The sequence below is a fragment of the Argopecten irradians genome, chromosome 9 (assembly GCF_041381155.1).
Source record: "Argopecten irradians isolate NY chromosome 9, Ai_NY, whole genome shotgun sequence".
In the NCBI taxonomy this organism is placed as follows: domain Eukaryota; kingdom Metazoa; phylum Mollusca; class Bivalvia; order Pectinida; family Pectinidae; genus Argopecten; species Argopecten irradians.
In genome coordinates this window covers 17,579,451-17,606,981 of record NC_091142.1, presented here as the reverse complement: position 1 = coordinate 17,606,981, position 27,531 = coordinate 17,579,451, and the positions used below count along the sequence as shown (strand labels likewise).

The window sequence follows — 27,531 nt, the reverse complement described above, 5'->3', positions numbered from 1 at the left end:
GTGGGAAGCTATGTCAATGTCCGATTTTCACTTTTCCACTATTGAGGAGATCGGCCTGGAATAATCCATATCAATTTTATTCGAATTAAAAGGGGATGAAGGCATAAATTCGGACCAGGAAAGTGGATTTCCTAGCTAAATAACTCGTATTATATACAATAATTGTCTTAAGGTGTTCGCTTTATACTCCGTCGCTGAATACTTATGGTCGTATTAACAAATAAATAAAAAAAAATACTGGTTCATATATTTTAAATCAAATTATTGAACCTTTTTGATGAATTCCATATCACATTGTCACTCATATAAGATCCTCAATGTAAGACGATTTTAATTAAATCTTGCTGAATATTTATGGTCGTATTAAGTAGGTATTTAACGTACATAGACATTTAATACATTGTAACAGGCAGTAATACAAAGCAACACATTTTGTTGTTCTAAACCTCATCTGTACCAACAAAGAACAAATAATTGATAACTGCATACGGTTTTATGCATCACATGAAGTCGATCAAACAAAGGACACTTCTACCGTAACATATCAAGGAGTTATCTGCTCTTGGGGTTAAAGGCCCACTACCTTTTCGAAACAGCTTTTAATTTTTAAAATGGGAATATAAAACGAGATCGATAACTTTGTAGAGTCGCAAAAGTTATTGACTTACCTTTAATACTTTACGTATCATCACCTTCTGAACAATTTGATTAAAATAAATAAAATGTTAATTTTCATAACTCGGGCCGTCTTATGTTTCCCGTCGTCGTCCTAAATACCGCGCGGCAGTTGAGTATCATTGCGTCAGACTGCAAAACAGCAAAATGACTCTCCACTGTTATCATATATTTCGCAGAAAATCTTGCACATGTTTGGTGTTGTAACTTCATCTTAGGCCATCGGTATATATTTTCTGATGTTATTAAGGTTTTTAAGAAACCTTTATGTTATGCTCCGGAAAGGTAGTGGGCCTTTAATTCTAACGTCATTATTTTTTAGCAACGCATGAAGTCGTTCCTCCCCCCCCCGCCCCCCCCAAAAAAAAGACGTATAATTCTGACGTGACGTCACTATAATTTCCTCCACGTAATAGAAGAAATATCTTGTTATGTAAAAATAATGATTAATAAGAAACTTATTATTGGATATGATAAAATACACCACATTTATTCCAGAACTACATAGTTTCACAATGGATACTCCATTTCAGTTGCATTTGCATATCGTTTATGGTGGGGGCCGCGGTGGCCGAGTGGTTATATTACCACAAGCCCTCCACCTCTGGGATGCGGGTTCGAATCCCATGTGGGGCAGTTGCCAGGTACTGACCGCTGGGCGGTGGTTTTTCTCCGGATACTCCGGCTTTCCTCCACCAACAAACCTGGCACGTCCTTACATGACCCTGGCTGTTAATAGGACGTAAAAATAAATAAACCAAATCGTTTATGGTTACACTCTCCAGCGTGTAAACTGCTCTCATTGGTCTTCTTTAACATATATTTTACTAAAGCTTAAGAATGTACACCTCTGAGAAGTCAAAATGTTCTTATATTAAACTTTTTTTCTCATATAGATTTTTGGAAAAAGGAGTTCATACCATAAAAGAAAATGGAAGAAAAAACATATGTCCGTGTGCTCGTTTTTGAGCTTTTGTCACTTAAAGACACCTAGTTGACAAAATATTGGATTTCATGGGAATTTTGCCGTTTTGACCATATAAGATAGAGATTAAAGCCATAATTTCCTAATGAGGTGTTTGATATGTATGAATGTTTGTAGAATTCATTTTCTAGTAGTCGTCTTTAAAAATATATCAGTTTTGATCAATTAGACTAATATTTTTTCTCAGAATAACAACATATGCTACCCCTACCCCTTAATTTTGTGCTACCAAATGCACCATTTTCAGCCATTTTTGCCAAATTTAACCCTTTATAAACAAAGTTCTGGTATTAAACTTTTGTGATTATTTTGCATATCAATAGGGAAACGGTTGTTCTTTCTAAATCAGGAAAAAAAAATTGGGGGTCCGTGTGCTTACTTTTTTGCCCCATTTGAATTTTTGTTATTTTTCAGTATTTTAGAGTAAAAAATTAAAGTGCTCAAATTACCATTAAATGTAAAATTAAAGTCACAAAAGTGTATCGTTTCACATATTAATGCTCAATATTTTAATTACTACGAACCTAGTAACGATTTGCAGCAAAAATTAGCTAAATACTGCTAAAAATGCTGGCGTAGTAATAATTTAAGTAAAAACAATTTCATTAAAAAATGGTAAAACTGTGGCTCTACTTAAAGCAAAAAAAGACACAATTTAAAAATGGTGGCCAAATGGGCCATTTCTTAAAATCCCCGTATAAAACATCTACTAAAAATAGAAATGTAATTTTTTGACAAAATTTGCATCTGGCAACTTGCTACAGATATTGATAAATTATATTTGAAAATCTCATGACTTCTTTGGGATATGTTGAAACGAGACTTCAACGGGACTGATACCTCAGAAGAATACACCCTTAAGCTTGACGTTTCAAAATTAAGTAAAAAAAACCAAAGTTGTATAAATCTGATAATCAACAGTCAGTTGTTGGGAGTTTCTATATAACAACACTACTTTTTATTTAGTCAACAACAAATTTTACTGTATATAATTAAATAGGCTCTGGTCTATTTACTCAAGCTATGTACTATAATATCAAATGTACGAAAGCCGATTGGGCTCATTTTGTTAATTACATTTTAATACCACGACCATTGAAAAAAAAATGATTGTAGAAGCAGATGATACATTGATAAACCAAACCAAACGGTGATAAAATATAAAATATTGAAAAGACCAAATCATATAATGATAAAAAATATATAATATCATGAAAACACAACTCACATAGTATAACTGAACCAAACGAGACACCTATGGCGTTCCATAGAAACGGCTGGCGTACTTCTTCCTTTCCAGATAATACACGGTCAAGTACGAGGATGAACATTCATCAACCGGAAGATGGGAGAGCGTAATGAAAGCACGAGTGTATAACCTATCGTCAACAACATAAAGATTTCCTTTTCTATTTGAGATAAAGATGACCAATCAACTGAAAGTGTGATCAGGCTCAAAGGCAATCCCTATTATCATAATGCAGTTTTGATTGCATTACGACCTCTCTGCCATGTATGTCCACGCAATAACATTTGTTATTTAAAGATGCTCCACCGCTGACAAATGGTATTTTTTCACTATCAAAAACAGAAGCAGACGGTTTAGTAGTTTTCTTCAGTTATAAAAGTAACTTAATTTACACCATCACCACCATTGAAAAGTTTGAGCTTCTAATTTTACTTCAAGTTAAAAATATGTAAAACAATCAATTGCATTCCGAAATAATTCCGTGGCACTATATCCTACATGCAATGAAGTACTGATTGCGCACGAACCAAATGCGAAATAAATTATTTTATATCATTTTTGTTTTAATAAGTCATATATACACATGATTAAACACCAATTATTGTTCAAATGATGAATATCACTTATGCTGTGTCGGCGGTGGAACATCTTTATCAATAAAAAGCGAGTAAATTCGACTGACCTAAATACTTGATATAAATGGCTAAAAAAACGTCAATGAGACATTTTTTTACGTCATTATTACTTTTATTTCGTTGGCCGTAACGTGTTGCATCCGCAGAACCAAATGATATCTCATAGACGGCAATGTTAACGTTTGCCACTGTCCGAGTTAAATGAAATTTTCACGTCTGGTCAATCATCATTGATTTTTAGGAAGGTCATAGGTAAATATATGTGAATACAACTACCATATTTTTAAGCATTTATGTAAGGGTGCCATCTTGTGTAAAATTCCGCACCAAACATTCACAAAAATGTTCATAATATTGCATTATAATTGATTATCTCCACCTGTCAGAAACAGAATTGAAAATTTTCAATATTGCGTTACACCATTTACATCTTAATGTTTTGTCGATCAACCCATTACACTTTTGAAGCTGAATGCCCAACCAACGAGCTCTAGAACATTAATCTTTCTAAAGGGGATTGTCAGAAATTTATTTTTAAATCGATAGGTCAATATTTTAATAATGTTGCTTTGTCCTTTTCCTAAAAATATTGCAAATTTAATCTCAATAGAAATTAGGTAGATATCGAAGTCAAGGATTAAAGTATATAAAGAAGATAAATATTTGCAGAATTAACATATTCCGAATTTTGCATATTACAGAGTAATCTGCACTTGCGGATAGGTATGGATTGTGACGTCATGTGTTGTACGAGAGTAACGTCATTCGTTTCGGAGAAAACGACGTGAATTGTGCTCACAAAATAATGGCGTAACAAACGATACCTACCCGCAAGGGAGCTAACTCTGTAATGTGCAAAGACGGAATAGCGTTTAAGTAAAAATAGCCTAAATGTTAGATGATTGATTAATAAATATATAATAGCAGAGAGTGGAATGGAATATTAGATAATTGACAATTTAATATTTAAATTATATAATAGCAAGCGAGAGAGACTAAATAGTAGAATTATAAATTTGAGCCTTCATATGTACTATGTGACCTATATTGTACTTCACATTCTCATCGATATCGTACTTGTTTTTTGTTGATACAACCAGTCAAACTGTCGCCAAAACCTTCCTACATATTACCGCATGGATATTGTTAATATGACGACAAGCACTGAACATATTGAGGAAGTGATTTATACACGTGTACTATAGTATATATTGAAAATGGGTTCATTTGCACCGGAAGAAAACTCAAACAATCTAGGCTTTGATCGCAATTAATATTTCTGCAAAATAAAATCATTTTATGTAAATGAATCATGAACACAAATCAAAGTATTTCTAGGTCAGATTTCTTTACACATATAATCACTACACAAATATCTAAAATAAAAATTAGCTTGGCATATATCTGTAGACATGTGAAAGGTAATATATAGATTAGCTTGGCATATATCTGTAGACATGTGAAAGGTAATATATAGATTAGATTCCTGTCATGGCATTTTTCATGTAAATTATTTGATTTTTTTTTCATCTGGTTCATGACCTAAAAGAAATACTCCCAAAACTTTCTCAGCATTAACATACGTTCTGTATCTTACAAATCAATATGTATCGTTATATTTTTTAAAGTTACATACTTACGAAACCGTATTTAACTAAAGTATTCTTACACTACATGTATAGCAAATTACACTGGCAATATGCTTATATGAGTTACTGACATGACTTAGACTATTTTATAAATAATTGGATGGGCGTTACATCTATACGTATAAATGATTTTTCTTGTCCTTTCATTTAATTTCCAGGAATAGGCTATATGCTGGGATTTTTAAACATTATTTTAAATTCATATGTTAGTCAATAATTGTGCGACTTATTGATGCAAAATATTTTTAAAAATATACTTTTATAGCATAAGCAGCTCAAGCACATTCTTGGTAGAGACTAAAGGGGGCTTACATAGTCAGTATAGGGTACACTGGTAATATTTTGATACGGAGTGACGAGCACAATCCAATATCACCACATCCATTGCCCATATTTGTATATTAACCTTATATGAACAATAATATTCGTTTTCCTTTACCACTTGACAATATACGTAAAGTCAGTCAAGTGATGATGATGTAGCTTGGCCACTAATCCCTACTTACATGTACATGATTATACGAGTTCCACTTATTATAAAAGGCCGCGGCCAGTGAAGTAGTTAGTTAGAAGTCAACCGGTGTCCAGTTGGTGTGGAACTATACGTACGAATCACCAACAAAACTGAACGTAAAATAGTCAGTGTTTTTACACTGTGGAAATGAAGATGGATTTTAAATATTCATTGGTCATTTTCATTGCTATAGCCTCCTTAGTGCGAGGTCATACTTTACACGCTAATAGGGAAAAAAGACAAACAGCTAACATTAACCCTGTGGTAAGTTAGTTTTCAACAAATTTATTTACTGACGATATTTAAGCATTAAATTGTCTTTTCATGAAGTCTATCGTCTGTAAAGATACCAGATATTGACAAATAATCTTCATAATACGCGCTAAATTTCTACATTTACAGTATGTGTTTATATTTTAACAGGAATACTTACGTCGCTATGGATATCTACGAGACCAACATTATACCAGCAAAATTCTACCGGATACAGCGGAGTATAAAGAAGCATTAAAGTAAGTATTGATTTTGCCTTTCTTTCTAAGTCTTATTTTGGGAATGTTCATTTTACAAATGATACATACGTATTCGACGTTTTGTATACAAAAATATTCATTTGTATGAACTGATCGTAAGCAAACACATGAATGTTTTATTCGGTTTTCAGTTTATATTTGAAATAAAAGAAAAAAAAATTCAATTTACTTTGAAATAATAAAGAAAATTCATTTTCGTTTAACGGAGAAAAAGTCAGAAATATATCATGTAGCTTCTTTCCTATTGTTTGTTGAAACTGGGTTTTAATAGGAAACGAGAATTTTTTTGTTAATCCTTAATACAAACGGCATTTTAATATAGTGAAATCATACGTGACGCTTGTTTTATTCTTATTTCAGAATATGTCAAAACTACCTTAAAATCAAAGTTACTGGAATTATGAATGAAGAGACACAGGAAGTCATGAATCGCCCGAGGTGTGGCTGTAATGATGTGTTTTCTATTTGGATGAATCGAACTACAAAGGATCGAGTTAAACGATTTACGGAATATAAACCTGTTAATTTCAACGCAAGTGAGTATATAAATTCGAGTTTCTGCGTCTTGTTTACCATTTAGAATATACAGTCTGGGACGACTGGTTTGCTCGTTGTCAGTAAAGTGTGACTGAGTGTGACGAGCTTGGTCTGCGTCTCTGATGTCATTCTTCAGTTAGTGATTATTTCACTATCGTTAAATATCTGCGATTATTTTACATGCACATCTTTTCAAGTACAAAATTTCAGTTGTTCATGATATTTACACAGATGTATAGCGTGAAAATTGGCAATTGTAAACATTTTGATATATAATTTTAGAAAAAATCTACTCGCAAAAATAGGGACGTTTGTTCTTCATGTATCAGATATTAAATATCAATACTTACTATATAAATAAAAACAAATACACAAACAAAAAATAATACAAATGTAATGAGAAAAAAATATAAAATAAAAATGAAATAAAAATAGCCACGTTTATTTTTCGATGATTCTCGTATCAGATATACAATCTAAATACTGCATAAATAAACAAAAACAAAATTATACAAACAAAAAAATATCCACGTTTATTAATGGATGAAAAGTTTCTGGTGTCAGATATAAAAACTAACTACTTACTCTCTTTTAACTTTGCTGTAGGAAATGGATGGAGAAGAACAGATCTAACTTGGCAACTGTTAGGTTCAACCAGGAACAGCCCGATTCCATTCCCCGTTGTACGGTATGTGAAAAAAAATCCACTTCCTATTCCGCATTTGCATATTACAAAGTTATCTCCCTTGGTATCCGGATGTGACGTCGTTTTCTTTGAAAATATTACATTACGCTAACCAATATCAACTATTACTTATCAACACCTTCTCGAAAGGACATATAACTCTGTAATATGCGAATGCAGGATAGGCACCCTCATCCCTTGTATTTGATCTATTCATTTTAGTCAACAAAACGTCAGGCAGCAAGCCTTGTTCACTGAAAATGAAAACGCAACAAGCATTTGGCGAATAACTTATTAATGTGTATGTAAAGGGTGTCCGATAAATTTTATTAATAGCTCTTAAAATTTACTTAAATGTTTCGAAGGAAAACCTTATTTCTGAGGTTTTTTTTGCTACTGTCCGATATTGTTTATTTAATTCATTTAAGGTGATACAAAACCGTTCAATGTGAACTAGGCGTAACAAATAAAATATCAGTTCGATAATCCTTTCTTTCTCTACTTACATAAAAACAGATCTGAAATCATCCGAGCTTTTGCCCTGTGGTCTGAACAAACACCCCTGACATTTCGGGAAGTAAGCCAACGTCCCGATATTGAAATAGACTTCCTCACAGGTGCACATGGTGACGGTAGCCCATTTGATGGTCCAAGTAAGTACATGTATATATACAAAATATAAACAAATGTATATGAATTTAAAGTATTAGATTGAGTGCTCCCTTACCGTCGTTTCTTGTTTAAACGATTCACAAAGATGCTACACTATGTACAAATGGTATTATTTTCTCTATAAAAACATGATCTGATGAATGAGTAAGTTACAATAGTAACGTACGTATCACTATTATCACCACCGAAAAGTTTGAGACTTTTTATTGAACTTACAAATAAAAATGTTAAAAAGAAGTAACTGCGTCCAGGAAAAACTCCATGGCACTATGCCCTATTGGTTGAGCGTCTTTAATTAGTAATATTTGACAATACGATTACGAAATATAACAAATATTCCAGTTTGCATATGTTATGGTTTTATTAGCGCAGTCGTCTCTGGACAAATCCTAATGAACATTTCATCAAGCTAAATTAGTGTTCTTAATGAGGAATAATAACATAATATTTCATATATTCAACTAAAGTGGTCATAGGTAAAATTATATTACTGCTTCTCAGTTGTAGCCATTAATGACAATGGTGTAATTTAATTCCAGGTGGCGTACTCGCTCATGCGTTCTTTCCTGAAGTTGGCACCACACATTTTGACGACCGTGAGCAATGGACTACAAACTCGACAACAGGCCGGGGAATAGACCTATTTATTGTTGCCGCTCACGAGTTCGGCCATGCGCTCGGTCTAGATCACTCTAACGTACGTGACGCTCTGATGTTTCCCACATATCTTGGATTCATCCCAAACTTTCAACTAAGCACTGACGATATAAGGGGAATTAGAAGTATTTATGGTAAGAGCTTTGTAAGGATTTACATAAACTTGTATCTCTCACTACTTTATTGCCTGGCAATATTTTAGCTAAGGTTATATAAATGCTTAACAAATACAAATACCTGGAATGGCTTATGTAATGTAAATTAAATCATTGATGAAGCGGTTATAGAAACGTTTGAGTCATTTTAAACATATTATTTGATAAAACTTATCACAACCTATCATATATCTATTTTCTTGCTGACCTGTTATTGTCTTCTAGGAGGACCACCACCTCGCACTACAACCCGCCCGCCGACCACACGTCCGACCACACGTCCTACAACACGCCCGACGACCACACGTCCAACAACTACCCGTCGAACCACCACACGTCGAACCCCTCGACCTACTCAGCCACCTCGTCCGCCGACAACCCGCACACCACCAACAACGCGTCCTTGGCAATGTCGAAGAACATTTAATGCAGGCTTTGAAGGTATCATTCTTATGGATATCTTACTTCACATACCTTAATATCTGTTTCCATACGACTCACTTTTAAATAAACTACACTGTATTTGTGATTTGCTCAATAGAAAAAAAAAATTATGAAAAGAGTCTTTAATTTGTTATAGCTTTGTATCTTTTATACAGTTTGATTTGGTTGTAACTCGTGTCACGCTATGTAATCATGTACTGATGTATTTGAAAGACTGTCGAACTTAATGGAACAACCGCTGGTTAGGTTTATCATTAATTTGCAATTAATTGTTTGATTTCTCTGACCAGACGATAATGGAGATCTGCTGATGTTTAGAAGAAATTACATCTATCGAGTCCCTGTTTACGACCCTGCGACAGGTTTATTTACTGGCGAACGATCAACAAATCTGTTTCCTGGCATCATGTGGTCTCCAGATGCTGTGTTCCACGTTCCCGGATCAACATTTGTCCTAAGAAGTAAGAACTGATATAAAAACATTGTTTAGTAAATCTGTTCACTCTGTATTTTCTTTTATCATTGTTTCGGCAATTTTGGAGCAAAAGGATTCAATGCGATAAGTGAACTCAGGAATAAACTCCATAGAAAGACTTTCTTTTATAAGAAAGTTTAATGGCATCAAAGTTATATTAGTGTTTGTTAATGATATCTGCCATTTTTTTTTTATCTTTTTAAAACAAATAATACATTGAAAAAAAAACAACAACAAAACAAAAAACAAAACAAATATAATTTGCAAATATTCTGTAAGTAATCTGACACATGACATGTTTTAGGGAGGAGAATGCAGCAATTTTCTCGTTCCAATGACCAGTTACTTGGAGAGAGGGAACTAGTACGCGATTCCTGGAATGCCTTGAGGGGATTGCAAAGAGGTTCAAGAATAACGGCCGCCGTAGCCCTGACCCAAAACGATGTCCTGCTTTTTGGACGATACAGAGTAAGATACTAATTAAATATTATAATGAATAGATTATTAGTTTGATACAGTATAACAGTTTAAACTTGTATTGATAGTATCTTAAGAATAGAATATCTATTCCAGCGTATACATAAGTACTAGTATTTTTCATGACATACAAACAATAACTACCATTGAAATGTACAAAACGTAAGCAGGTCCTTGAAGGGCACATTGTTGCGATTTTCTTTTTTTAAGCAAACAATTCAGGTTATATGTGCCGTACGTTTCATACAGTCGAATCTACAGGAGCATTTAATCTGTTATTTACCAGCAAAAATTACCAACACGTTTTGAGAGTAACATTACTTACATGTCTTTCAATTACATAAAATAATAAATAATAAAATAAGTATTTTATTTACGACCTAACTGCAGTGAAATGAATATATACGGTCACAACATGAAGTTGTGGTCTACAATTTTATTCCATAGTTTTACAGTGCTATTAATAATTGTCAAGTGATTTCTGTAGGCATGTTTCCATCTAAACACTCATAATATATAAAAACCAGAATTAAACAGCGCATAAATTCTGTGTTGTAACTCATGTTTATGAGGCATCGTACATATTGTTTCCTTCATTTGGATGATTTTCACAGCTTCATTCATCAAACCACGTGCTTTACAATAAATAAGATGCCAGAGAAAAGCAAGCTAAAATGTTCAACCACGTAATTTTTAGGCACGTATAACGATAAACACAAAAAAATCGAAAATATTAAAACACTTTATACCTGCAACTGAAATAGTACAATTATTCTGATTCTATGATGTCATATGTGTTTATGTCAGAGTTGATATCGAAAATGTACGTATATTTAAAAAAACACACCTCTTTTTCTCATGTAGCGTCGTGGCTATGTTTGGGAATATGACCTTTTCAACAGACGGGTGATAAGCCAGTCCATGACGCCTATGGAGGTTGCATTTCCCGATATCCCGCCCATCGTTGACATGGCCATTTCTCGTGATCCTTCAGAAATCATTTTTGTTTCAGGACAAATGTAAGTGTCGTTTATTTGTTCATTTAGCATTGAAGAATACAATGTATTTACATATTGAATACTAGATTTTTTTTTATTTGCATTTTACAGTTATCTGCCCTTGCGGATAGGTATTGATTGTGACGTTATGGGTTTGTTAGCGTAATGTCATACTTTTGAGAGAAAACGAAGTGAGTTTCGCTAACAAAATAATTACGTCACAATATGTACTTACCGGCAAGTCACTCTAAAATATGCAAAGATTGAATAGGTTATATTTAACGTGATATTTTGCGAGCGAATTCATTCACTGATTGATGAAATATTCACAAATATAAAAATTTATTTTGTGTGTCCCGGAGAAATGTTGATTATGATGCCATTATATCAGATTTTTTAATTTCTCGGAGGTAATTTCTATCAAGATCAACAGTGAATATATATGTTGTGTCAGGTAACTGTTACACAGATGTAATCACTAACATAAAGCATCACCGAAACAGCCTACTCTAATGAATGTTTATACCTACGCGATTTAGAATGCCATTGTTCTACTGTATCTGTATTTGAAACATTTCGTGACAATTTTTGTCCTTTTTGTTGTTTGTAATAGCCCATGTATTACGCGAACACGATAACTACATTATTACAGAACTTTTTTGATATTTTGTTGAATTACGTTAAGTATTTATGTCTCTATATAACAATGTGTTGTAGGTATTACCGTTATGACGTCGACTTCTCGGAATTTTCTGGCCCTCACGAATTCGCACCAGCTTTCGTTGGCGGAATATGTGGCCGAGAGGAAATTTAGGGACAACAATGGAAATGACGTGCTGGAAATGTTTGAGAAGACACTATATAGGAAAGAATAATGATGAGTTATTATTATTTAATTTTGTTGTTATAAAAATATAACTTTATCCACTTATGTTTGTTATTTTTACACTATTTGTTTACCTATGTTTAATAATATCTTTCCGAGGGACATACTATCCAGGCCACTACACCCACGTATTATACAAGTTTCCTTCATGTCATCTTACCTCTTGTAGTACAGGATATCGACAGTTTTACCGGTAGGAGATATTTCTATCCCATCCTAGGATAAAGTTATACGAGAGTTTTGCACATGTTGATATAGGGTTAGAGAAAAAGAATCATTCACCCTCTTTTGAGTGAGAAAGGAGATTTCAACCCTCGGGATGGGATTCTTAAGCCTTCAAATACTCCACAAAGCCTTGTAATAATCTTACTTTTCGGGTTGAGATTATTCCGTCTTACCCTAAAGGGGTTGAAATATTCTATTATTCTCGTACCTCGGACAGGGAAATCTCACATTATACCCGGTGCTAGATTTTTCTGTCTTGTCCGATCTGCCTGTGACGTCATACTTTCGGGCTAAGATTTTGTAACATCCCAACCTAATGCCTCGGTTGGGATTTTGTTACAAAATCTCAACACTCGACTGAGATCTCGATCACTTAAACATAACAGATTTTATTAATTTCATACAAAATATTCATGACTAACCACGCAGTGCAACTTTGTGCCGTCACAGTGTTAACAGACTGTAAAATAGACGGATTTAGTATGAAGGATTTCCAGATTTAATGCCGCGTAATTTTAGTGCATGAATTTATGGGACACCAGGAAGATTACATATCCGTTTGTCCTACATACGACAGAAGAGCTATGATGATGATTCTATCCTGACTGTGTATCGATATACACCAGTCAACCACAACATCCTATATCCCTTGAGCCAAACGTGAGAGTATGTGTAATTGAACGCTGCTCATGAGAGGTCTGAAGAGTACTAAGTTGTACAACAGTCTACTTATAAACTTCCAGTCAATTAGGTAGGGTAAGCTTCCGTTACTAATCTTAAGTCGCGAGAAGAGACAGTAACCACACGTTTTAGACATTATCACACAAACCCAACATCCCCTCTCCTTCCAGTGGATTCTGCAGTATTTACAAATTACATAGTTATCTGTCCTGAAAGAGAGGTAACTCGTTGATATGCAAAGACGGAATCGGTCGCTAACACTAGTTATATACATCATGGTCATATATGCAGAACGCCTAATAAAATCGTTCAATCCGTTTGGAGTGAAACAGATGAATCTCAACCTGATAAGTACTATTCCAACTCAAGACTTGAGCATCTTATTCCAAAGGTTGATATCTCTTGTCTCACCTTAAAAAACTATTCGTCTTCGTCTTAGCAATGCAAGCAAGTATAAAAGGCCATAATTAATTGTCGTCATCATCGTTGCATCGTACATGATTGCATTGTTGTTGTGACGTCATGTACCCATAACTGCCACGTCACATAATTGTTGAAAATGTGCGAAAATCTATCTCGTGTAACTTGTCTTTACCCTAGAGTGATAGAGAAAATATCATACACTGATAAAATTGCGGATTTCCCTATCCTTGATAAGAGATTAAGGTGTCTCACATTCTATTGGTCCTTCTAAATCTGCATTAACCAAGGAATTACACTCCATCACAAAGGACTAACTTCACGAATGTTCCTTGAATACAAGGAATGACTTAATTAAAATTCCCCATAGGAAAGCTTTGCAGAAGTGAAAGAAAACGTCTTAAGTTAAGGAGCCTCCCTTAAAATATGAAATGTTTTCTGATGGAGAATTTTCATTTAAGGAATTCCTAAAAGTAAAGAATGTTCGTGAAACTGTCGTCTATCTTTTCTATTTCTATGCTTCATTTTATTAGCTGTTACGTTTCAGTAGCAGTCTAAAATTTAAAACATTACCTTCATGTGGCGTAAAAGTTAAAAGAACAAAACTAATCTGACGAAATAACGTTCTTACAATTTAAAAATAAATCTTTAGATGATAAAACACATTAAGTACATTATTGAACACTCCGCCATCGTGTAGAGTTTGATGTAACGTGTTGATTAACAAAAGAGGTTATTCCATGTATATACTTTCTATGAGGGATACTCAAAATAAGCGTTATACGTAAACGCATACATATACGGATATGTATGGCAAGGGGAGCAACCAATGTTATCAAAATATTTCAAATTTTGAAGTTTCGCGTATTGAATATAGAATTCAAATAAACAAATTTACCGTGATTTGCATGATAGAAAAACGGAAAACGCACGATTATTACGTCGTTGTCGTGTATATTGTACCTGTTTGAACTGTGTGATACCCAAGTAAACAACGGAATTATACGGTTGACGTTATATTGTGTTTCATCGTACAACGAACGATGTTAAGAAAATTTTATTCATTCTCCGAACTCTATTCCACGTCTCATGGTTTTTTTCGGACATAGCGAAGTATATGAGTCGGAATATTTTTTCTTTGTACTCATTTTATGCAAAGAATGGCCTTATGTGTTGTTTTATATGGTTAAATGAACATGCATTTACGCGTTTTAGCTAAGGTTTTCATATGGCGTTTTAATATGGAATGGTTTATAAATAATGGCCATTTCGTTTCCAATACGTACCTTTATTGTAAGTATCCCTATTAAGCAGACAGATGTTGTAGATATAAAGTTCTGATAAGCTTAGAAAAAGGTATTTTAATGGCAGTTTTAATAGAAGAGTACGGGTTAAATAGCAAAATCAATCTTAATACATATAGTACCATCTAACAAGGTATATTAAGTGAAAATTTATCTTAATTTCACGACAAGAACTGCAATGGAAAAAGCCCTTATAAAATACCCTTATAAATGATTTTTCACATGAGCAAAGGATATCTGGTAGTAGTCTCTTGCATTTTGGAACTTTTACACGGATTGGCGAAATGATAACATCATTCTTTATCATTTCTAGAAAATGAACGAAATCATTCGTTCAAGGGACTTTTCTAACTTAAAATCAGGAACCGGGGTAAAGTTTCACTGACTTCCCTTAACTTAAGGAAAATCACAACGTGAAATCCACATAGAAAAATATTACGAAGGTCAGGGACAAAATCCCACAACTTTTTCCATTATCTAAATCCATTGAACCATTTCCTTAAAAACTTTTCTAATGCTTTTCTTTGGAGGATTTTAAGGGAAGGCGTTTCGTGAGTTAAGGAATAAACAAGAGCTAGGCGTTACCAATCCTATGTGAAAATGCATCACATTAAGGAACATTAAGAAAAAAAAATATTCGCATAATCTAAACTTAAATCACAGCTAACAGATAAAAATCAATTTCATATAATGCATTTATTTCTAGATACGATTACCATATTTTCTTTCATTATAGAAAGATAGCATACTTTTGATATATCAATCACACATTTAATCATAAAAATATGTTTCATAAAAGCTCTAAAAATTGGTTAAAAATAAATATTCCAAACTATTTTTCGACATAAAATTCACAAATCATCTGTAATTGTTTATATCAAGAAAAAATAGAAAAGGTTCTGTTAGTTTATTTCATTTTTTAAAATACTTTTTTATAGAATTACTGCATACATATAAAACAAATATCGGTATAACCTTTATCTATATAGCTAAAAAAATTTAAACCTTAAAACAATATAATTCAATTTTCCTTGTAACAAGCATTTTCATTGGCTTTAATATTTTATTACCATCTCATGACATAAAAAAGAAAGGTCGCCACTGATTGGCTGTATCAACGGCGTTATGATCTAATAGACAAACGAACACATAACACATTTTCTCAATTCATATCATGAAAAGTGAAGTGTCACTTGTTGGAATAGAGGTTTTATCATATCAAACGCCGTGACTTTTGTGTTACATCTTCATAACTTTACAAAATCAATTCAAGTTAATCCTTAAATGTTAGCTGAAAAGTTGATAAACACGTGCATACTAACTCATTAATCTTACATGTGTTATAGAATAATAAATCATGGCCTTTACTACAATTAAATTATTTCAGCGTTCCTTTAACGCCTTCCACATCAGAGTTTTCTCCCTTTGTGCCCTCTCTAGTACTGATCGGTTCTCCATGGCCCTCCGGGACAGGTAAGCCAGAGTATCCTCTACCGATCCGTAAGGTATGGACTTGTAGACCGGCATCTTCAACTCACCTAAGAAAGAAGAATCTCCATGTACTTTTAACCAACCTATTTAGCATACTATTTAATTCCGCCTTTTTTTCGTGAGTGTTTAAAATTTGCGAAAATATAAGGGGAAATATAGTTCGGTATAAAATGCAAAGTTAAATTCGTCACAGAAATAAGTTGACTTACAGTAGACAGATTTGAATTTTATAGCCATAGAATTATATACGTTACATTATTTTCCAATATTATCGCCCGCGAAAACAGAAATGAACATCGAGAATAAGATTAAGAAAATAATGCAAATACTACATTTAAAAAAAGTTTTTTTTACCATATATTGCTACTAGTGTACACTATTTGTATATATATATATATGTGTTAATATGTAAATTCAGATTACCTTAACGCATTGTTTTTTTTTTATCTTCAGAAATTCTAGAGATGAAAAGCATAAAAATGCGAATATTCAATAATATCCGATAATGCTAGTTATTATTGCATATCAATGTAGATCCTTACCTAACGTGAATGTTACGTGATCACACATTCCATACAGCTGTCCAAAGAAAATCGACCCACACCGAGGGTCTATCTGAAAATCTCTTATCCTGAAAAATAGTAATACCGGTGTTAAATGTTTCTTAAAGATGTTCCATCGCTGACACGAATGGTATCTTTTCTCTATCAAAAACAGGAGTAGATGAATTCGTATTTTTCTTCAGTTACAAAAGTTGCTTACTTTACACCATTACCACCATTGAAATGTTTGAGCTTCATATTTAGCTTAAAGATGAAAATATTAAAATCAGTTAATTGCGTCCGGAAAAAAGTCCATGGCACTATGCCCTATATGGAACTAAGTATTGATTGATTGTGAATACGTGTGTCATACGAGTTACAGATACAATGATTAACGAAAACAGTGAAGCAATACTGGATCTTTTGTCATCGTGTACTTTTATGATACTCAAGTTAAAAACATGACTGTATTTATAAAAAATATATATTATGGATATTGTTAAATGATTAATTTTCAATCCTCTTCGTGGGGTTACACAGTTTGCAAACCAAAAACAAGATATTTTCTTACCCAGCTGAAATTAAAACAATACTGACATCGATTGTGAAATATAAACATGTTCAGATGATATCACTTCATCGTTAATATTGAAAGACCTACCTTTTGACGGCCTTCGACACAGTAGCTTCGTTATGACTGGCGATGATGGCGGACGATTTTTCAGGGTCACTGGCGATGCTGTCGAGCATGATATCCATTGACCTGTGGTAGGTGTCTGACGTCGCTTGGTGGGAGGGGTTTGTGGGATCTTGGTATCCTAACTCCTGGGCGAGGCGTCTCTCTTTGTCTATGTAAGCACCACGGACAAGTTTGGTACCGAAACCTACCCCATGACTATGAATATAGGATAGGTCCGTCTTCATATAGTTATCCATTCCCTGATAAAGTCGAGATTACGAAGTTTATTACATTCTGTATTTGCATAATGCAGATTTATCTGCTCTTGCGGGTAGGTATAAATTGTGACGTCATGTGTTTGCGAGCGTAATGTCGCAATGAACACGATGCAAATTCCTCTCACAAAATTATGACGTCACAATGGATACTTTCCCGCAAGGGAGGTAACTCTGCTATATGCAAAAAGAAGGAATAAATGAATGTTCTGGCTTGGAATCCAGGCAGATAATCATATTTAAAGGAAGGATATTGTTAATGCACTTTTTGAGCTCCAAATCCGTCAATCTTAGTGAAATATATAAATAAAATGTTCAATTTCAAATATAGAGATTATCCCAGATACATTTTATATGATAGGTATGTGTATCATTGCAACTGAAGTTGCTATATAAATACTGTGAACATTTCTCAATAGTTTTTCATAGAAATCATAGCGAGTCCTTTAACGAACTTTTCCTCTACAGATATATTCTAAATACTCCTAAACATTAAGATTTCAAAATATGATACGCTTTGTTAATGACGTATATACATTTTCCATAAAAGATTACATGGTATCATGTAGCATTATATAGGTTCCGGTAACATTCCTAAATTTATATACATTGTATGCCGAACTATTTGAAGTAAATGTATTGTTCCTTACGGTAAAAAAATACCCAAACTCGAATAAACAGATGTAAACATGCACTACCATCATAAATGAATCAGGATGCACGGTATATCTACATAAATCAGCTTTATTTCAGCTTCATTTCTTAACATTTTGATAAAAATTGATATAATTTGAAGCACAAAAAGGCTCAAAGTATGCATTATCTTTTAATAAGCATTATTTAATGTTAACTTAATTTCAAACTTGTTGTTAAACTCAATTTTTGATCAACTGGGTCCAGGGTTTCGTTTTTTTAATTTTTTTATTATTATTATTATTATTTTTTCTCGTGTAGGTCCAATATGAATGTTGGCTTTATCTACTCACCTTGAGGTAATTTTGGTAGGTATAATACACCAGTGTCTTTTCCCCATTACACATCAACATCATGGCCAGGGATAAGAGGTTTAGTGCAGGGTTGAGGTATGTATACTCAGCATCAACCATAATTATAACGCCCTTTTCTACGGCAGCCTGAAGTAATATCGATTGAATATTAAGATTGAATAAATAAATAAATAAATAAAAGGATCAAAAAATCATATTTGTATTGCTCACGTAAATATTCACCACAGAGATTCAACTTTTATATTCTTACGACATACTATATACATGTATTCGTTTGATATCGCAGAAAAATAGTTGCACTACGTGATTTTCCTATGGTAATGAGCTATACATGCTTTCTTAGTTGCCGTCCGCGGATATAAACACTAACTGAACAGCGAATTTTGCGAAATATAATCCCCCGCGACGATATATTACTTTATTAAAACAAAATAAATTACCATTTTTCCTTATCCTAAACGGTACAACGGTGTCACGTTATCTCCTGATGTGTATATAAGTTTTCGCAAACACGGACAAGACGATAAGAGCAAATATGCTCAAAAGGGTTTGTGCTTTCTAAGTGTTATACGTTCGAATTTGGTCTTCAGCCAAGCCGTGTAGAAGGATTGGATCTTGCGTTCGTTGTCAATCACTTTATCTGATGGAATGTCGTTGCTTTCGTACTGGTACAAGAACTCTCTTCTGTGAGAGAAGAGCAGAAAATGGAGCGGCCATATCGGGACCCGAACCGGGGACCTCTGACATCTATCCAAATGCTTTATCATTTGAGCTAAGGGTAAACAAACTGGATGGTTTATTTGTGAAGCTAGGGTATATTACTATATAGTGGGTAAATTTTGCTGAGGTTTATTTTCGCTTCATACTGAAGTCCGCAATTTCAAAGCACCAGTGAAATATGTTGATTTCCTGTTATGCAAATGTTCTAATATTGTACATAATTGAATCGGTGTACCGTGAGAATAAAACTCATGTCATGTATTCCATTGGCGAAACAGCGAAATATGCGCCTCGCTATCTGAATGGCACAAAATAATAAGAATAAAGTAAACAAACTCACGTTGCATAATTTTCTTAGCCTAGACAGGCCTCTTTGTAGTTCACCCATTTCCTCATTTGTCAGAAAATCCATTGATATCTAGATACAGCAAAAATCAAACAAAAGAACAACTAGTTTCAAATGGTGTGTTTGCATCACCAGTTTTATCAATACCATTATATAAAATTGACTTATAGATTTTGATGAGCATAAATTTAAAGAATTATGATTATGAAGATATGCGTGTTAATTTATATTGATTGTACTATATATGTTTAAATATCTATTAACTATTAATTAAGTTGAAATAATTGGTAAATAATACCATGTTTTATGTATCTTCAATAATAGATATGTTTACATAAATCAAAACCACCTCAAGATGAAATATTCCAATATTTCTTTATTGATTCAAGTCAGTGACTTATATATAATATGATAATATATGATGATTCTATATAATATAATATTTAACTATTAACTTATTTTTATGCATCACATAAAACAAGTTCATTACTTTAACTCCAATAACCTATTAGAGACAATATAATGTTATACAGTCTACTATAGACAATTTTGTGAAATTAAAAATTTCTTGAAGGAACCTTTTTTGCTAGAAATCATTCCACCGTTGTATTTTCCAATGTTAACGTTGTTAGAAAGAGTCACACTGTCAATGCAAGTATTGTTATAAGCAAGACAGAACAATTCTAAAATATTTAGCCCGAGAACTCTGGCCCTGACACCAGACTCAAACATTATGTCAGAAATATGCCTGTGTAGGACCAGAGCGCACTACTACATGAAAAGATGGAACTCGCCCACACCGTTTGGCATCGAGCCAGGTCATCTCCTATTCAGACTGTTTACAAAACATCACCACCGAGAAGCGTCACTTACCTTCGTTTTTTCAACAAATGAATAATTTATCTACTCACAGCAATCCATTTTATCACGCATGCACGTTATATTTTGTCAAAACAGTAGTTTCTTTTCCGCAATTTTAAATTTCACTCCTCGTCGTCACCTTTTTTTAGTGTGCAAATCGCCTCTAATCTCGACGGATTGCTATTTATGGGTAGATAATTATTCATTTGTTGAAAAGACCATGGTAAGTGACGTTTGTCCGTGGTCAGTTGGAATAGGAGATGACACCAAACGGTACCGGTGATTTCCACCTTTTCATGTAGTAGTACGCTCTGGTCCTATGCCAGACATCTATATGTCATAATGTCTTAAGTCTGGTGCCAGGGCCAGAGTATCTCTGGCTATACAAAATTATGCCTAAAACATACAGATAACAAAATAATGAAAGTCAAATTGCATATCTACTGCTTGGCACATTCATAAATATAAATTATCAAATAAATTTTATCGCCTAGGTTAAAAAACTACTCGCCTCCAAGGCAATTTAATTGAAGTCCGACGTTCTGCGGTCATTCAGTGCTCATTTGAGGACAGATTAAAATGAAAACGATTTTAAAATATTATACATCATGAGGTGTATATCAACTATTTTTTCTTTACCTTATCTCCATGTAATATCCCATTGGCTACATTCTCTACCACGTGACTTGCCTGTGCTGGATTGGGCACGCGCTTTGATATTGTCTCCTGGGCAAAAACACATTAACGTTTACACATGTAAAATAGATTTTATTTTTTGGTGTTATAGTTATTTTTATGATGTTTATATTTTTTCAGCATTTTTTTTTGTTTTATCAAAATATTACATACGTGTACTCTTAATCAATTTTCATTACAAAATTCCACCTTTTTATAGTATACGTTGTACGTCAATAATAAATGAATGTCAACGGTTTCAAAACAGAAATGTGAACAATGTCACATGCAGCTTTAAATACCAAATATATCTTTGTTAACAGATAGATCTTTTCCTACAGATGTCAAATGATTAAACTCATTTTTGCTATCGAAACGTGTACTTGCATATACCTCATTGCGAAAAGGTTTATCAAAAACATTACTTTTTCACGCATTTTCAATGTAGTTGCACATGTAAAAGAATATTATTTTTTAATTTCAATGCTAACGTGACTCTAATTTAGATAAACAGTTGACTTACACAGAGTTTCGCCGGGAGGAGTGCTGTTATTTTCACTTGCATCATTGGATGGGGATCATCAAGGTCGGCCATGACGTATAAACAATCTAATGTAGCATTCAAGTTCCGCTCATACTTCAGGTCCGCTTCTCTACATAAATAAACACATTTTTTTAAAAAGTGAATAACAACAAACATTCGTTTATAAAAACACTCAAGTGACTAGGGAGGAGAATAGTTTTCCAACGAAGTGATCTTTACACACATCCTGAGGCGACAAACAGACTGTACTGTGTAATAATATCAGATGTGCCAACTAGGTGACTTTTATACATATATATGTAACTGACTATTTTTCTGGAAATCGATACAACAATCCAACTATATGGTTAAAATAGATTCGATTGGGTTTGATTAGTTTAACGTCCTATCAACAGCCACTGTCACCGGTTCAGACCGTGGGAAAAAGTTGGCGTAGTAGGAGAAACACATCGACCAACAGTCAGTAACTGAAAACTGTGGGATTCGAACTCATAACTCATGAAAGGACTGGTGGCCTTAACCACTCGGACACCGCAGGTAAAAAATAAAAAATACATTTATCATACATGACGTCATCCGTGGTATCTTCCTCCATGGAAACAGCTACCAGGGGGCCTATTCCGGTATCATGCAGGCGTGCTACTGTCTTCTTTAGAGATTCTGGAGTGTCCCCGCCAACAAATTGGCCATAGACAGTCCCTTTTGCGATTCTGTCGAACAGAGTGCCCCCTAAAATCTTCCGTCCTGCAGTCATCAACTGAAAGTATAAAGTATTAGTGGACTATTGTTCTATTGCAATCAATGAATGCATTTATTTTAAAAATTATGTGATTAATTGATTCTTTTTCTTCTAATTATCAAAAAAGTAATGTATTTCCCAAACGTATGCATTTTGCTTTTTATCATGCTATTTTATGTTATTATATATATGGTCGTGTTGATATTCATAAGAATTCTTTATGAATGTTCATATAATAATGATCCACATCAATGACATATTTGGGAATGTTTTGATGCTTCTTGTGAATGATGACGTCATAAGGAGTCATTACTTAAAAAAACTGATGGGAAGTGTACATATTGAAATATTGAACAGAGACATTGATATTGATAACTGTAAAACTAAAGATTCTGACTGACATTTTTTTCAAATTATCCAACTTCAATTATGTAGCATAATACTATTGGAACGTGGTGGATAAGATTTTATATTCATGATGGAATGCAGGTCTTCAAAACGTATGTATCAGATATAAATTACATGCATCTCAGATTATCGTGAACTGATCATTAATTTTTCAATGACACAATCGTATAAATCATATGCATTTTACATTGATTGAAGATTGTCAGACAATATTTCATTTATACATTTATTAATGACTTACCAATAGATTAAAATGATTTTCGTGAAACATAAGAATACACCTGGAAATACAACGACATTTTACCACAATGTCATGATATTTCGGTGTTTTGCTAAGCTTGAAGCTATCGTTTTGGAGCGAGGACAAGATGGATGAGAAAAATGACCCTCTGTCATCAAAGGCTTTAAAACAAAACATATCTATCAAGTAAACGTACATATTTTGGTTTTTCACGCACTTAACTGATTTTAGGCTGATTAGCTCTGCGATAGATTTCTAAATTCGTAATAATGGGAATGTTTCACGTACCACGCGATACCCTATAACGTTTGTACGGGACTAGTATTTCCAAAGGTAATGGAACGCCACTCTTTAATATTTTCCCGCTGAAACGACGTTAGCGCAGGAAGTCATCATACAACGTCATTCATCACCAATAGATACAATAGTCCCGCACAAACGTTACCGGGTATCATGTGGTACGTGGATTATTACCGTTGTTATAGCGCAATCACAGTTTACTGTAAACGTCTAGTATGAAAAGTGCTAAAATATTATTGCGTCTAGAATTCCGTGTTTGCATATTACAGAGCTACTTTCCTTGCGGGTAGGTATCCATTGTGACGCAATTATTTTATGAGTAAAACTCGCGCCATTTTCTCTTAAAAGAATGGCGTTATGCTCGTAATTACATGTCGTCACAATCAATACCTACTCGCAAGGGCAGATAACTATGTAATATGCAAATTCAGAATATGTACGTTTGGACTGTAAAAGCTTATAAAAGTGTTCAAATTATGGAAATAATACTTATCTCATTAGATCACTTAATTTTATGAAAGTAATTAACAGCTTATAATTCAATCACACTATAGAAAAATCGAGTGATACTTGTAATTGAACTGACAGTCCTACATAAATATCGCTCTAAATTTTAATAATGTATGAAAATGTAAAATCAGATTTTGATAGAATAAGACTGAAAAGCAATTGTTACTATAGGGGAGACAAGGTATATAATAACATCAATAGCCGTAGGTAATTACAGGTACAGGTGTTTAACACAGGTGTCCAATGACACTGCCTATTACCTTTGTAAGGGTTTTAGTGGTCACACCTGACTGGAGTAGTGCACTACTAGTTTACCTGTAGTTTAAATTAGTGGGCTACTAATCTAAACGTAGATGTAGTGCAATCCTAGTGCACAAGAATGTAAAGGTTTAGTGTACTACTAGTGCACTATGATGTAATTGTTAGCTTACACTCAACTGTAACTTATCACCAAACACGTGAACATGTCTACCATGGAATATTTGCATTAAAACAGTAGTTAACTTACCACTAAACTATGGTCTACCATGGAATATTTACATTAAAACAGTAGTTTACTTACCACTAAACTGTGGTCTACCATGGAATATTTACATTAAAACAGTAGTTTACTTACCACTAAACTATGGTCTACCATGGAATATTTACATTAAAACAGTAGTTAACTTACCACTAAACTGTGGTCTACCATGGAATATTTACATTAAAACAATAGTTTACTTACCACTAAACTATGGTCTACCATGGAATATTTACATTAAAACAGTAGTTAACTTACCACTAAACTGTTGTCTACCATGGAATATTTACATTAAAACCGTAGTTAACTTACCACCAAACTGTTGTCTATCATGGAATATTTACATTAAAACAGTAGTTTACATACCACCAAACTGTGGTCTACCATGGAATATTTGCATTAAAGTACATGTAGTAGTTACCTACCACCAAACTGTGGTCTACCATGGAATTTTCACATTAAAACAGTAGTTAACTTACCACCAAACTGTTGTCTATCATGGAATATTTACATTAAAACAGTAGTTTACATACCACCAAACTGTTGTCTATCATGGAATATTTACATTAAAACAGTAGTTTACATACCACCAAACTGTTGTCTACCATGGAATTTTTAGATTAAAACAGTAGTTTACTTACCACAAAACTGTGGTCTACCATGGAATATTTACATTAAAACAGTAGTTTACTTACCACTAAACTATGGTCTACCATGGAATATTTACATTAAAACAGTAGTAAACTTACCACTAAACTGTGGTCTACCATGGAATATTTACATTAAAACAGTAGTTTACTTACCACTAAACTGTGGTCTACCATAGAATATTTACATTAAAACAGTAGTTAACTTACCACCAAACTGTGGTCTACCATGGAATATTTACATTAAAACAGTAGTTAACTTACCACTGAACTGTGGTCTACCATGGAATATTTACATTAAAACAGTAGTTAACTTAACACCAAACTGTGGTCTACCATGGAATATTTACATTAAAACAGTAGTTATCTTAACACCAACTGTGGTCTACCATGGAATATTTACATTAAAACAGTAGTTAACTTACCACTAAACTGTGGTCTACCATGGAATATTTACATTAAAACAGTAGTTAACTTAACACCAAACTGTGGTCTACCATGAAATATTTACATTCAAACAGTAGTTAACTTACCACTAAACTGTGGTCTACCATGGAATATTTACATTAAAACAGTAGTTACATTACCACTAAACTGTGGTCTACCATGGAATATTTACATTAAAACAGTAGTTTACATACCACCAAACTGTGGTCTACCATGGAATTTTTACATTAAAACAGTAGTTAACATACCACCAATCTGTGGTCTACCATGGAATATTTACATTAAAACCGTAGTTAAACTACCACCAATCTGTGGTCTTCCATGTAATATTTACATTAAAACAGTAGTTAACTTACCACTAAACGGTTGTCTATCATGGAATAATTAAATCAAAACAGCAGTGTACTTACCGATAAACTGTTGTCTACCATTCTATTGTTAGCACAAAGTTTAAGAATCATTATCGAACGGGCTAGCTCCCATTTTTTCATCGATCGAAAAGCTTTTCTGAAGTCTTCAAAGTTAATATCATCCGAAACGTTCTGTTGTATTTCTTCGTTGGTTAAGCTTGCAGCTGTTGAAAACTCCGTACCAATTTTTTCAGTGTTGTGATATTGTCTTGCGAATCCCGTCAAGTACGATCCAACAATTCGTGCTCGGCTTGGAAAGATAACTGCTGCCATCATGAAATGCCTGTTCTTTTCCTAAATCGCGGAATAGCTCCTGTCGAATCTAGTATATATCGACACATCAGTTTCATTCAGATTCAGTATGTCTAAACTGATGTATCAGGTCGAGGTCTTGTATTACTATAAAAACAGCAACACCCGTACCATATGTGTATAAGACATGACATGAGATACAAGGTAATATAATATATTCAGTTTACCTGTATTCTGTATTATCTGGACAATGCAAGTAGGATATTAACGATACAGGTTTCCATGTGCAAATTTTACCGTAATTTAATAACACCGGGAATGGAGAGCAAAAGACTTCATGATTTTTTTGTTGTTGTTGTTGTTGTTGTTTTTCCTTTTTCTTAAAAGGCCTACTACTTTCCTGAGCAAAATATAAAGGTTTCTTAAAACATTATTAACATCATACATATCATAATATACCAATGGCCTAAGATGAGGTTACGACACCAAATATATACAAAATGTCCTGCGTAATATATGAAAACAGTGGAGAGTCATTTTGTTGTTTTGCCGTCTAGCGTAGTCATAGTAAACTATAGTATTTAGGGCGATCCGCGTTATGAAAATTGAAATTTTGTTTATTTAAATAAATTGTTAAAAAGGTAATAATTAATGTAATATCAACGGTATGTAAATAACTTTTCCGACTATACAAAATTATCGACCTCGTTTTACATTTCCATTTAAACAAACTAAAAGCCGTTTCGGAAAGGTAGTGGGCCTTTAGTTCTAGAGAGATTAACCATTGCCTCATTTTCATAATATCAACCATTTAGACTAAAACGTTTTGAGAATCTGTTAATCTTCCTACCTACCCCACCCCCCCCCCCCCCCCCAAAAAAAAAAAAAAAAAAAGGAAAAAAAAAAACACAAACAGAAAGCTTCCATGCCATGTTTCTCCTCAGCAGATATTTAGTCTATGTTAGGATTAGGAAGGATTGTATATTGCTAATAAATCGGACTCTCTTCTCCGTAAAAGAAATATACCCGGTGTAACGTTTCGTGATGTAATGGAGACAATA

The 27,531-nt window shown here is 33.6% G+C and overlaps 2 protein-coding genes across 2 annotated transcripts; one reads left to right on the top strand and one right to left on the bottom strand.

Annotated features, from left to right (window-relative positions):
- Positions 1-5,740: 5,740 nt before the first annotated feature.
- On the top strand, positions 5,741-12,263 carry LOC138331667 (50 kDa hatching enzyme-like). The gene is made up of 11 exons (XM_069279395.1): positions 5,741-5,971; positions 6,131-6,219; positions 6,601-6,776; positions 7,384-7,465; positions 7,979-8,115; positions 8,674-8,925; positions 9,172-9,387; positions 9,681-9,851; positions 10,170-10,333; positions 11,207-11,361; positions 12,058-12,263. Exons 1-11 carry the CDS (start codon positions 5,855-5,857, stop codon positions 12,152-12,154), a joined length of 1,656 nt encoding a protein of 551 aa, XP_069135496.1. The 5' UTR covers positions 5,741-5,854; the 3' UTR covers positions 12,155-12,263.
- Positions 11,181-27,333, bottom strand: LOC138331669 (hydroxyproline dehydrogenase-like). Its single transcript, XM_069279397.1, has 9 exons — positions 26,219-27,333; positions 22,563-22,753; positions 21,976-22,105; positions 21,417-21,503; positions 19,911-19,988; positions 18,830-18,976; positions 17,551-17,828; positions 16,890-16,978; positions 11,181-16,394 (listed from the first exon to the last, which is right to left on the bottom strand). The coding sequence occupies exons 1-9, from the start codon at positions 26,492-26,494 to the stop codon at positions 16,240-16,242; spliced, it is 1,431 nt and encodes a 476-aa protein (XP_069135498.1). The 5' UTR covers positions 26,495-27,333; the 3' UTR covers positions 11,181-16,239.
- Between the last annotated feature and the right edge of the window lie 198 nt (positions 27,334-27,531).

Coding starts and splice junctions, on each gene's coding strand:
- LOC138331669 (XM_069279397.1), bottom strand. CDS start 26,494: ATGATGGCAGCAGTTATCTTTCCAAGCCGAGCACGAATTGTTGGATCG. Junction 22,106..22,562: donor GATACCACGGATGACGTCAT/GTATGATAAATG, acceptor TTATTTATGTAG/AGAAGCGGACCTGAAGTATG. Junction 19,989..21,416: donor GGATATTACATGGAGATAAG/GTAAAGAAAAAA, acceptor TGCTGTATCTAG/ATATCAATGGATTTTCTGAC.
- LOC138331667 (XM_069279395.1), top strand. CDS start 5,855: ATGAAGATGGATTTTAAATATTCATTGGTCATTTTCATTGCTATAGCC. Junction 6,220..6,600: donor GAGTATAAAGAAGCATTAAA/GTAAGTATTGAT, acceptor TTCTTATTTCAG/AATATGTCAAAACTACCTTA. Junction 9,388..9,680: donor ATTTAATGCAGGCTTTGAAG/GTATCATTCTTA, acceptor TTCTCTGACCAG/ACGATAATGGAGATCTGCTG.